Here is a 13,327-nt window from a genome sequence, read left to right as displayed (position 1 = left end):
AAAGGATGCCTACTTTCACATTCCAGTATGTGCCAGTCACCAGCGTTTTCTCCTCTTCGTTGTGGGAGAGGAGCATTATCAGTTTGTGGCATTACACTTTGGTCTCGCCTCCGCTCCTCGGGTCTTCACAAAAGTGTTAGCCCTGGTGCTAGCTTTGCTACGCCAATGGGGGATTGCGGTACTGGGCTACTTGGCGGATCTCCTTCTGCAAGCGGATTCTCCCTCTGCTCTGGTGGAAAACCTGGAGATCACAATACGAACTCTGTGGGAGTTCGGCTGGATCCTGAATTTTCAGAAGTCTGCTCTGGCTCCATCCCACAAAGTTGGACTATCTGGGCCTGACTCTAGACTCGGCCTTAGCCAGAGTGCTCCTTCCTATGAACAAACTCCAGAAATTGCAGGCTGCAATTTGCCTTCTGCTGTCCAACAGATGATCGTCCCTCCGGACTTGCATGCGGGTGCCTAGCCTGCTGGTGTCTACCTTCGAGACGTTTCCGTTTTGCACAGTTCCATATGAGGTCCCCACAAAGGAAGATTCTGTCCAAATAGGACAAGACTCCGCAGTCTCTGGACAATCCGATCCGGTTAAGTCTGGGAACGAGGGAGTCCCTAATATGGTGGCTTCATTCTCCGGCTGGGAAAATCCTTGCTCCCCTTGGACAGTGGTCACCAAGGATGCCAGCCTATCAGGCTGTGGAGGCATCCTCTGCAAGCGTTCTGCTCAGGGGATCTGGACGCTGGAAGAGTCCAGACTGCAGTTAAATGTCTTGGAACCCTGAGCGATCAGACTGTGTCTGGATCATTGGACGGATCATCTTCAGGGTTGTCCAGTGCGCATTCAATTGGACAATGCCACGGCTGTGGCTTACGTCAATCACCAAGGGGGAACAAGAAGTGTCCTGGTGGCTCTGGAGGTAGCCGGCATTCTTCTAAGGTGGGCACATTCCTGGGCTGGAAAATTGGCAGGCCGATTACCTCAGTCGGCAGGTTTTGGACCAAGGAGAGTGGTCCCTTCATCAGTAGGAGTTTCATCAGCTGTCTCCAGTTGAGCACCCCCAAGGTGGATCTGTTGGCCTCTCGGCTCAACAGAAAGGTGGAGAGGTTTTTCGCTCCGTCACCGGATCCTCTGGCAGATGCCACGGATGCGCTGGTGGCCACGTGGGTTCAGTATCGGCTATTTTAAGCCTTCTCTCCTCTCAAGCTTCTGCCAATACTTCTACACAGGATCGAGGCAGAAGGGATTCTGGTCATCTTACTGGCCTCTTCCGGCTTGGTAAGCTGATCTGGTGTGGCTGATCTCCGACGTTCCTTGAAAGCTTCCTCTTAGGGAGCATCTGCCCTCCCAAGGACCCATCTTCCACCCTGCTTTACATTCGCTGGCTTTGACAGCTTTGCTGAACGCCAGGTGCTGAAGGGGATAGGGGTTTATCTGAATTGGTGATTCCTACACTATTAAAGCTAGGAAACCTACTTCTAGGAAGATCTCTTTGTACATGAAAGACGTACATTGCGTGGGGCAAGTCTCTTGATGTTCATGTTTGCTCCTTCTCGATGACTCGGATCTTGACTTTCCTTCAATGGGGGGGTTGAACAGAAATTGGCCTTTAGTACCATCAATGGCCAGGTGTCAGCTTTGGCGGTCTTCTTCCAACGACCTTTGGCCACAGACTCCCTGGTGTGTACCTTTCTTCAGGGTGTCCGACATTTGGTCCCTCCAGTGCGGGCTCCGTTGCTGCCTTGGGATCTCAATTTGGTGCTTTCAGAAACCTCCCTTTGAAAATGTTCAGGAGATTCCCCTGCTTATGCTGTCCCAGAAGGTAGCCTTTTTTGGTGGCTATCACCTCTGCATGCAGGGTGTCAGAAATGGCGGTGTTATCCTGTCGTTAGCCTTATCTGGATTCACAGGGATAAGGTGGTTCTTCACCCCTGTCTGTCGTTCCTTCCAAAGGTTGTCTCTGATTTTCATTAGAATGAAGCCATTGTGTTTGCACTGTGTCCCTGGCCTAAACAGCCGAAGCAAATTGCCTTTCATTTTATTTTCCTGTATACAATGACTTCTCATGCTTTGTATTTTGATTCACTGTGTTAAGCTGTTTAATACTTTTCAATAAACTGCGTTTTGAAAGTCAAAAAAAATTGCAACACCCATCATTTTATTCTATAGGGCCTCTGCTAAAAATAAAAAATAAAAATATATATTATTAAAATATATATATATATATATATATTATAATTTTTATTTTTTTATTTTTTTTTTTTAGCAGAGGCCCTATAGAATAAAAAGATGGAGTTTGCAATTTTTTTAATGCAACACTAGATTTGCGCAGCAGTTTCTCGAACGCAATTTTTATAAATGTTTGGGGGTTTCAAAGTAATTTTCTAGCAAAAAAAAAGTAGATCTTTTACATGTAGGAGTGAAGTGTCAGAATAAGCCCTGGTACGAAGTGGTTAAAGCGGACCTTCAGTCATTTTTTTTTTTTTTTTTTTTTTTTTTTTTACGCTTTTATTCAATTAAACTTCAGCCCTTGCTGTTCAGTCATTAAGAATCAATTGTAATTCGGCTAAAGTAAAAAACTTTTTTTCTGTACGTTCTCTTTTCCTGCTTGTATATCACCTAGGCTAGTGAAGTAGTTTCTTGCACTGACTCCCAGGAGATGAGAGTGATTTCCCAGCAGTGCTTTTTTTTTTTTTTTTTTCTTTCCCCTCTCATGAGAGTTTATTGGCAGGGGTGGGGAGAGTGGAGCAGGACTGGGGTGAGTGACTAAGTGACTAGAAGGCTGAGGACTGCCGCAGGGCTGAATGTTTGGCGGAAATGGGAGACAGCATTTAAAATATCCCTGTTTTTTTTATAATATACTTTAGTTTAATTTAGTATTTTATCAACGATATTGTATGTATTTTGGGGAATAATAATTTTGTTTTGGTGGCTAATATAAATTGTCCCAGTGCCGTGTGAAGTTGTTCTAGTAGCTGCGGTGAACTTTGTTGGCTGGAAGCTCTGTCTCTATTGCGCAGGCACGGCTGGGTCCAGCCGAGCCCTTCATGCACATACGCTTCAAGGCCTTCGTGTACATGTTACAATAGCAGCTACAGTGGAGGTTCGCTGCCGCTGCTATAGTAGTCGGCATTATTCTAGGGAGAGGACGGCTAGGGCTTAATTTCCCCTCGCTAGAAATGCCTGCTCGGGGGTCTGTGTGGGCTAAACCATCACTTCCAGGACTCCTTGTTCTTATTTACACTGAAGATAGTAAATCTGGCTATATGTTTGTTTTTTTTTCCTACTGCAGAATACGATGGTACGCCATGATGTAGAAATATCTTCCTGTATTCCTCAGCACTGAGGATAGCATTGATTCTGGCCAAATCTCTTAATTCCATTTGCAGAATTGCAGGCCAAAACTTGAAAGGAACCACCACCATGCTTTATTACTGCCTGCAGAACCTCAATATTGCTCTGCTCTCCAGCCCTTTGGCAAACAAACTGCCTTCTGCTACAGCCAAATATATGTCAAATTTTCAATCGTCAGTCCCAGACGCACCTGCTCCATTTCTCTGCACCCCAGTTAGTGTTTTTGTGCATAGTTAATTCACTTAGTCTTCGGCTTTCTTGAGGTCATTCCACAGCATTTCTATGCGGTTTAGGTCTGGGCTCTGACTGGGCCACTACATAAGGCACACTTTCTTTTTCCTAAGCCAGTCTGTAGTGTATTTACTTTAATGCTTAGGGTCATTGTCCTGCTGCATCACCTAACTTCTACTAGGCTTCAGCTGGCAGACAGCCAAGCTGACATTATCCTATAGGATATTTTGGTAAACTTGGGAATTTTCCCTTTGATGGCAAGTGGTCTAGGCCCTGAGGCAGCAAAGCAGGCCTAAATCATAATGTTCCCTCCTCCATACTTCACTATTGAGATGATGATTTGATGTTTGTAAGCTATGTCCTTCTTACAGCATACATACTGAGTATTCTTCCCAAACAATTCAACTCTTGTTTCATCAGTCCACAAAACCTTTTCCCAGTGGCATTGCAGTTTCCAAGGCAAACAGCAATGTTTTTGGAGAGCAGTGGCTTCCTCTGTGGCGGTCTACCATGGACCCCATGCCTGTAAAAAAAAAAAAATGTATGTATGGCAGAGTCCTAAACAGGGATGTTTGCCAGTTCCAGTGTTGTCTTTAAGCCTTTGGCTGTTACTTGCAGGTTCTTTATCTTATTGAGGATTCTGCATTGTGCCTTGGCAGCCATCTTGGCTTTGCGCCCACTTCTAGGAAGAGTAGCCACAGTATTAAACTGTTTCCATTTATGGGCAGTTTGTCTAACTGATGGATGCCTAAATACGTTGATACTGCTTTTGTGATACTGCTTTTGTATCCCTTTCCATCCTTATGCAGATGTACTACTCTTGATCATATGTCTTCAAAAAGCTTTTTTGGGAGGCACGGTTCACAGCTGATGCTGCTTATGAACAGCAATCCTAAAATATTTTAGGTGTCTCTTCTCAAAGCAGCTCTAAACCAAACCTATAACTCATTTCATTAATTGGACTCCAGATGTGCAAACTACTCCCAATTAGCTTTCATTTAAAGTAATTGGTCTGTGGGTTCACTCACATTTTCATCCAGCACTTTTAAGGCCCCTTTCACACATACGGTCCGTTCAGTTCAGTCACATCAAAATGTTTCAGTTTTTCATCCGTCTGTCGTCTGTTTTTTTTCACATCTACTACCAATGCAAAAACGGATAAAAAACCGACAGTTTGTCCGTTTACATCCGTTTTTCGTCCAGTCCGTTTTTTTGACGGATGAAAAATAGGACATTCGTCTGTTCAAAAAAAGGACATTGACGGAAGCGGATGAAAACGGACGTTAACGGATGATCATCCGTTTTTACATAGAGGTGCATTGATGTCCATTTTTCATCCGTCAACGGATGGATGGAAAACGGACAAAGGGACCGTATATGTGTGAAAGGGGCCTTACGTTTTTATTGGTGTGTTCAATAAAGACACGAGAAATTAGAATTGTTTATCCGCTTAAAGGAGAAGTATAGCCAAAGCAATTTTGGTTGTACTTCTGGTGATCACAGGACTGCAGATTGTTCTGCACTCCTGTGACCCAGTCTCGTCCGACACCTGGCAAAACTCTGCTGTCAGCTGATGTCACGCCGATCCACCTAGTTGCCTTGACCGGCAGCTTGCTCAGCCTCTCAGCGAACCACTGAGAGCCTGAGCCCAGCGCTCCAGTGAGCACTGAACAAGCAGAGCTAAGAGATGGTGACTTACAGCTACAGCTCTCTGCTTACTGAAGTCTGAGAACCAAGTGATCTGTGGTCATTGACCTCTTGCTTCTCAGTCCTAGAGCCTGCAGGGGATAGATGCAGCATCTGATCAATACTGCATCCATCCATCCACATGGTGTTTGCCTAATGTGTGACTTGGATAATGATCAGATCACATTTTATAGCAAATTACTGCAGAAAAAGTTAATTCCAAAGGGTTCTCATAGTTTTTCTTGCTACTGTATATAAAGCAAATCTTTTCCACTCACTTTGTGAACCTTACTATGCAATCTACCTGTGACTGTGCAGCATCCTCTTGGAGCATACCAAATGTATAGGTCTTATCATACAACTGGGGAGTATTGGGAATTAAAGGAGATTATGAAGAAGGCAAAAGGTGAGGAATAGCTTGATACAGTTATTTTGGGTGCGGTGACGCGATAAATGTAAAAAGTATACACTCTATAAAAGCAGACTGCATGTTAAAGGAAGGGGCCCCTCCAAAATGCAATCTAATGATGTAAAGGCAAGAGTACAGAAGGGAGTAATTCACAAACGTTAATCCAACTAACTGGACGTCCTAGAAAGCCACACTTTTTTTCTTTTTTTTTTATAATCAGATTTACATGGACATCCCCAGTTTGTAAGTAAACTTATACATAGGAACAGAAAAATATATCGTGGCTTCCCAGGTACACCATAGGATCTCCATGGGCATAGTTACTATCATTGTCTGTAATGGACGTTCTGCCCACCAGCACACACAGAGTGCTTCTCCCTGTTGCTACAATACATAGCTCTGATCTCTTCTATATAGTGCAGGATTCTAGATTCCTGTTCCCCCAAACCCTTAGCACTTAGACTGCTTGGCTCCAACCACTGTTGTCTGCTGATTTGGATCTTTTCTTTCTGTAGCCTTTGGCTTTCCAGTTGTCTGCAGCTGCAGTCTACAGCCCTTCCTTGATCAATCTTCAGTGCCTCTTCCTCCTGTACAGTTCAGCTGCCATTTCAGACATTTCTTTACATAGTGCTGTTTTTAGTGTGATTCACCTATATATTTATGCGTCTGTGTAATACTGAACTTTTAAAAATGACATGCTATTTCTGTAGGCAAAGTCTGTAGTAGACTTTGTACATAGCATTAGGGCTCTGAGCTTGTGCAGAACCTTGTTTATTTTAGACTAAACACCGTTCAGAATGCAGTGCACTTTCCTTGCAGCATATCTAGTAAACAAAAGCAGTTTATACTGATCAGCCATTGAAAAGCACAGTTATGGCTCTATGTAGATTATTATCACGTAGGTCCCCTAGTTTCCAGTTAATGCAGAGAACTTCTTTATTTCTCATAAGGTTATCTTAAACTGCTCTGCCCTGCCTTGTCTCCTGCATCTACTAAGTAGTCCTAAGGAATCTATTCGTAAAGAGGCCTGCTGGACCATTTCTAATATCACGGCTGGAAACCGAGCCCAAATACAGGTAATGTGTACATATTTAAAATTTTATGAGCAGCTCATTTTTATGCAAGGTTTAATGCCGTACCCATTCTATTTTTTTTTTTTCTTAGGCTGTTGCAGATGCCAATATATTTCCAGTGTTAATTGAAATTTTACAAAAGGCAGAGTTTCGAACCCGTAAAGAAGCTGCATGGGCTATCACAAATGCCACATCTGGAGGCACTGCAGAACAGATTAGGTAAGATACTAGTGTGTATTAACCACTTGAGCTCCTGGAAGGTTTTATCCCTTCATGACCAGGCATTTTTTTTTGTTGCAATTGTTAGCACTGCGCTACTTTAACTGGTAATTGTGCCATCATTCAATACTGTACCCAAACAAAATTTTATATCTTTGTTTATTTTTTTTCACACACAGAGCTTTCTTTTGGTGGTATTTAATCACAACTCGTGCACCCCCTGAACCTAGAAGTAGGGAGCCACGTACAGGCAGATCGCTGTGCCTGTATGAGCTGCCAGTCTGCAGTTCAATGCAGACAGACTGTCCTAACCACTTGCTGACAGACCACAGTACATTTCCATCAATACTTTGCCGTTGAATACTGTTATGGCAGCAGCTACCTGCCATAATCTGGTATCATTTTGTACTGTGGGCGATTCTCTAAAAGTTAAAATTGGTCTCAGCGGCAGATTTGCCACAGAATCACCTTTGGAGGCGGTGGGAGTGGTGCGCACCTCTTCCCCCAACGGCCACCTTTTGGTCGTCTCCGAGCTTACCAGAGCCTTCCGTAAGCCCAGAGCCGATCTGATCCCTCTGACGCCTGGGCAGGAAGTCGAGTGAGGGCAGGATAGCCCCACTCGACTCTATGCCCTTGGAGGACTGGAGAGATGTCTGAAGTCACTTCTGCCTCTCAGGACTAAAGGGGTCTTTTTTTTTTTTTTTATAGGTTAAATGAGAGATCTGGGGTCTCTTTGACCCCAGATCTCTCAACAAAGAGGACCTGTCATGCTTATTTCTATTATAAGGGATGTTTACATTCCATGTAATAGGAATAAAAGCGATCCAAAAAAATAAAGGGACAGTTAAAAATTAAAATAACTTAAAAAAAAAAAAAAAAAAAAATGATATAATTTCTAGAAAATAAAGCGCTCTGTGCTCGCGCGCAGAAGAGAACGCTTACGCAAGTCGTGCCCACATATGTAAATGGTGTGCAAACCACATGTGCGGTATCACCGCGATCCTTAGAGTGATAGCAATAATTCTAGCCCTAGACCTTCTCTGTAATTCTAAACAGGTTAAAAATTTGAAAGCGTTACCTATGGCGATTTTTCAGTATCGTATTTTGTCGCCACTGCATGAGCGGACGCAACTTTGAAGCAGGACATATTGGGTATCTATTCACTCAGCATAACATCATCTTTCACATTCTAAAAAAATAAAAATGACTAAACTTAGTGTGTTTTTGTTTTTATTCATTAAAGTAAATTTTTTCCAAACAAATTGCTTTTGAAAGGCCGCTGCGCAAATACAGTGTGACATAAAATATTGCAACTAAATAAAATGCTAATTTAAACTTGTAAACAAAAAGTTCCAGAAAACCTGGCCTGGTTAGCAAGTGGGTAATTTACCTTTGGTAATTCTGTATTAATGTTTACTTTTTTAATTTAGGTACCTGGTAAACCTGGGCTGCATTAAGCCACTCTGTGACCTCCTTACTGTCATGGATTCTAAAATCGTGCAAGTTGCCCTAAATGGTTTGGAAAATATTCTACGACTTGGGGAGCAAGAGGCAAAACAGGGAGGAGATAGTGGCATAAACCCCTATTGTGGGCTAATTGAAGAAGCATATGGTGAGTAAGCAGGATTTGGCAAGGAATAAAGTCCATGGGTCTCATTTGTATTAGAACAGTGTTTTGAAAATCTGTCTTGCAATACCAAGGAACCAACCAAGGAAGGTCTAAATATTTTTATGGTTAAACAGGAGATTGGCTTATAGCTAAGCCTAGCTCAAGCAGTTGCACATGCGATATTTCATTACACTATAGCATGATTTGCATTTATGTATTTTCAGCCAATGCACATCCATTTAAGTGTCTTTGCAAAGCAGTGTTTTTTGCAAAAATCTGCCTAAGTATGAATACAATTTCTTGAAAAACAAATTTTTCAAAAACGCATATAAAAGAAATTTGTGAAAAACGTACATGTGAAACATAAGTGCTTGAGCCCACCCGGATGTCTTTTCTAGGACTATGTTCCACCTTAGAAAGGGACCCAGGGTATTTGATCGCTGGCTGGGGGTCTGGTTTGTACCAGTAAGGGCATCTACTCCACTTGTGAAAGGAAAGTTTTTCTCTAGAGCTTAATGAATTAGGTGAAGCTCTGCAGATTTCCATCATCCAATCATGGGCAAGCAAAAATTCTTTGTTTTTTAATTTTCTTGCACATAATTCGTAAAATGACTCCATTTTGTGAGAGCATTTTCAGGAGAAAAATTGTTGTTCATGTCGGTGTCCGTAATCGGTGAGAACTACTTTGTCTCGGGGGGAACATATTCCCATAGCTCATCTAGGAGCGGTGTGGTCTGTCGGTGTCCGAACCCTGAGAACTAATTTCTTTGTTTAGAAGAACTATTCACCTAGTTCATCAAACACTTTCAGAGCCCCAAGGGCAGTGTCAAATTTACATTCCAACAGACTTTTACAGTACTTTTTAAGTCTTCTCTTTTTGAAATGTTACTAATTAAGGCATATTGCACTACTGCTAGGAAGTTTGGAAAACTTATTTCACTACTAGAGTAACTTTGTCAAACTAGTGTGATTCTTCTTCTTTTTTTTTTTTTTCTTTATAAATTCAGTGTAAAGACAGGAGTAAATGGCAGTGGTATACAATGACCTAGAATGGCAGCCTACAGTTGTCAACATAGGATTTATTAACAGTTTTCTCAGAGGACATGAGGAAAACTGGTTGGTTCTTCTTTGCTCCTAGATGTGTTTTAGAGGTTCATAAAATGTAGATAGGAAATGCTAGCTATAGATAGATATACATTTATTATATATATTTTTTTCTCCCTTAGGTTTGGATAAAATAGAGTTTCTGCAAAGCCATGAAAATCAGGAAATTTACCAGAAAGCTTTTGAGTTGATAGAACATTACTTTGGTGTAGAAGATGATGATCCTCAGTTGGTTCCATCTGTGGATGAAGCTCAGCAACAGTTCATCTTTCAGCAAACAGAGGCCCCTATGGAGGGATTCCAACTATAATCCGAATAGGACAGTCCTGCCACTCTATTACCACAGGTTCCATTCAGTGGGAAGCTTGGAAAGCAGCACTTCACATCGGAGTAAAGTTAAACATGGTTTATTAGAAGAGATTCTATCCCCTTCCTCTTATTCTTGCGCTTTGTATGTGCAGAGAAAGCTGTGATTCTAATGGCTATGTGAATGCCTCAGTTTAAACTCCATGAGCTCAACCTTAATGCTGCTTTTTGTGAGGTTTGTATGTAAAATCCATACTTTCCTCCAGCGCTGAACTTTCTCTGTTTCAAAAGGTCCTGTAATTTTTTTTTTCCTTCCCTTTTTGGTTGGTTTCAAAGAGAACTTTCAGAATTTATAACGCATTAGAATGAAATGTGTTGAGCATTCTTTTGTGCTAAAGCACATGGAGCAAAAGGAATTGTACATTTTTTTCTTTTTTTGTGAGAAAGATAGCGGTATTTAAAGAAAAAAAAAAAAAGGAATAAATAAGGAAAATGTCTAAACAGCGATGGGCTGTTCTGATCAAAATGAAGCCGTAAATTGGATACCCTCACAAGTGGTAACTGATAGTCACTGAACATGGCTTTAGGTATTGTTTCAGCAGTCATTTCATCAGGAGTTTATTTGCCAGTGGTCCCATGCTGTACTTGGCTTTATATTGGGCTGGGTGCTTATTGGCAACGCAACCTCCTGTGTGCCTTATCATTATCTGCCTTCAGTGGCAGAGTTTTCTCGTATTTGTTTCTCATGATCTTCCTCCCATTGCAAAGATTTTTTGTGTTTCAGTTTGTTTGCCACAACCGTTTTATGGCTACTAGTAGTGTTCTCAACAAGGCTCTACCTGAAACTCCTTTTAAACTGTGCCTCTGATTTACATACTGAAAAGGACAATTTATGGCATGAACCAGTCCATTTTGGAAGGCTGTTAACCTGTAAATCAATGTAGAAAACTGGGAAATGGTGCAAAAATAAATTTAGTGCAAAGAAAAAAAACGGAACATAAATAAAATGAGTAAAACCGGATGCAGAATTAAAACTCCTAATGTCCATCATAGTCCGTAAAATGTTAATTCCAGTCCCATCCTGACCCACATGGCTGCAGCATCTCTAAAAGACTGAAGAAATCTTTGCAAACCAAGGGAACACCAGAGGGCACCAGACTAAGTGTAGTATTGGAAATCTGTAATGGATAAAAGACAATTGGTAACTTTCTTTCACTTTTGTTCTTGATACTCAGTAATGGTAGCCTCAGATGAGGGTCTTGTAGGAGAATGGGCCAGTGCTTGGCAAAGCTTTTTTCCATCCTCCCATATTGGCTATTATGCTGAGTAACATATTTCACTGTGCGACCTTCACCAGTTTTAGCTATTTTACCTCAACTGGCTTCAGTAAGATCAAGTGTAAGCTTTTTCGACTAAATCGGAAAACTGGTTTTTAAGACTCAAACTTTGCAGGATTATATCTTCCTCTCTTGTACAATTCTGCCTCAGTGTGCAAAATTGACATTCAGGGATATTTTTTTTTTTTCCACCTGGGTTGATGGAAGCTCATATAGTGTAAATAGGAATTTCCCTGCCACAGGTTTTTTGTACTTTTTATTTTTTTTTCTTATGTCGATCTGTGATCATCCATCCATCCAATTGTAATGCTTCCAGTACATGCAAGGAAAAGTATATTCTCCCGAACAAAAAGGACCTCCGCTCATCCTAATAGTTGATCCTTCTCAAAAAGGTTAACAGTGCATAATAACGCTTTTTGGCCTTGTTCACACAGCCATAACAATTTTACTGATGCTGAACGTGTTTTCTAGGAGAAAATTTTCTGCGTAATGGTCAATAAATTACTTGTGTATGGATGCATACATAATTTGTTTTCCGCCTTTGCTTAGACGTAATGTGCCCACAAATGTATATATGTGCGTTTTTATGTGTAAGTGCATGTTAGCAGATTTTTGGATTCTGTTACGGATCTGAAAGCAGCTCATGTTTATGCACCTGTGTGAATGACTCCAGTAAAAACAATGAACATGCCTTCAGATCCATAATTAAAAAACACTTGTATATGTGTTTGTCTTTTTACGGCCGTGTAAATGTACCAGATGGCAACTAGATTCCTTCTGGCAGCAGAGGTCTTCAACCCAATGAAACTATCTACTGCTGAAGCATAAACAATTCTCTCTAACACAGGCATGATTAATTGGATCCCACAATTATGCTCTCAAAATAAAGTTAAAACTTACCATAGTGTTCCCTGTTTGCTATTTATTCAATAGGAACTAAAATGCACTCACTAGTGTTTCATTTAAAATCTCTCTGTACAGAAAGTCAGCCACTCACATCCAAGAGGAAAGATATCTCCACTCAGTAAACAGCCAGCTCTCTCTGACTGCCAGGCTCTGCCGAAAATGTTTTGTCGATCGTAAGGTCTTCAGGGACATGGCACAATTGACAAAACATGTTGGGCTCCCTAGTTTCCTTTTTAATACAGAGAACTTTAGTTCTCATAAGGTTTTCTTAAACTTCTGGACAACTTCTAACATCACAGATGGAAACAGAACCCAAATGCAGGTAATTTGTGCATATTGCACATTTAAAACTTTATATGAGCAGATCATTTTTATGTACATTTTTTAAGTCGTACAGGGGTTTTTTTTTTTCTTGCAGTGTTACAAATGTCAATAGATTTCCTGCATTGATTGACATTTTACAGTAGATAAGCTCTTAAGCCATATGGGCTATCTCAAATGCCACATCTGGAGGCACTGCAGAACAGATTAGATAAGATACTATGTATTAAACTAAAAAATTCTGAATTCTGTTTACCTTTTTTCTAGGTACCTGGTAAAGCTGGGCTGCATTAAGTCACTCTGTGACTTCCTTACTCTCATGGATTCTAAAATAGTGCAAGTTGCCCTGGAAAGTATCCTGCAACTTGGGGCGCAAGAGGCAAAACTGTAAGGAGATTGTGGCATAAACCCATATTGTGCGCTAACTGAAGACTGCAATTGAAGAGAAGACCTTTCTGTCATGGATTCTAAAATAGTGCAAGTTGACCTAAATTGTCTGGAAAATATCATGCGACTTAGGGAGCAAGAGGCAAAACAGGGAGAAGATGGTTACATAAACCCGTACAATAAGCTAAACGAAGACCTTACCATCATGGATTCTAACATAGGGACACAACATGATTGATTGAAACATGTTAGGTGGAGCCTGGGAGAGCTGGCTGTTCACTTAGTGGAGTGATCTTATGCTCTTGGCTGTGTGTAGTTTAAAGTAGAACTAAAGGCAAAACTTTTTTTTTTTTTTTTCTTTTTTGGATAGAGTAAGGGGGGCTTATAAAA

General features: G+C 41.2%; 1 protein-coding gene across 1 annotated transcript in view; it reads left to right on the top strand.

Moving 5' to 3' along the window:
- KPNA6 (karyopherin subunit alpha 6) overlaps window positions 1-10,555 on the top strand; it is a 71,011-nt gene extending 60,456 nt beyond the window's left edge. The window contains exons 11-14 of the mRNA XM_082246241.1: window positions 6,626-6,751; window positions 6,840-6,967; window positions 8,398-8,579; window positions 9,803-10,555. Of these exons, the coding sequence (XP_082102367.1) occupies window positions 6,626-6,751; window positions 6,840-6,967; window positions 8,398-8,579; window positions 9,803-9,990 (624 nt within the window). The 3' untranslated portion in view covers window positions 9,991-10,555. The remainder of the gene's footprint in view (window positions 1-6,625; window positions 6,752-6,839; window positions 6,968-8,397; window positions 8,580-9,802) is intronic.
- Window positions 10,556-13,327: the final 2,772 nt, after the last annotated feature.

The sequence above is a fragment of the Pelophylax lessonae genome (assembly GCF_965119305.1).
Source record: "Pelophylax lessonae genome assembly, chromosome: 2".
In the NCBI taxonomy this organism is placed as follows: Eukaryota; Metazoa; Chordata; class Amphibia; order Anura; family Ranidae; genus Pelophylax; species Pelophylax lessonae.
The sequence above is the reverse complement of the archived record's forward strand: the minus strand, read 5'-3'. Positions and strand labels throughout refer to the sequence as shown.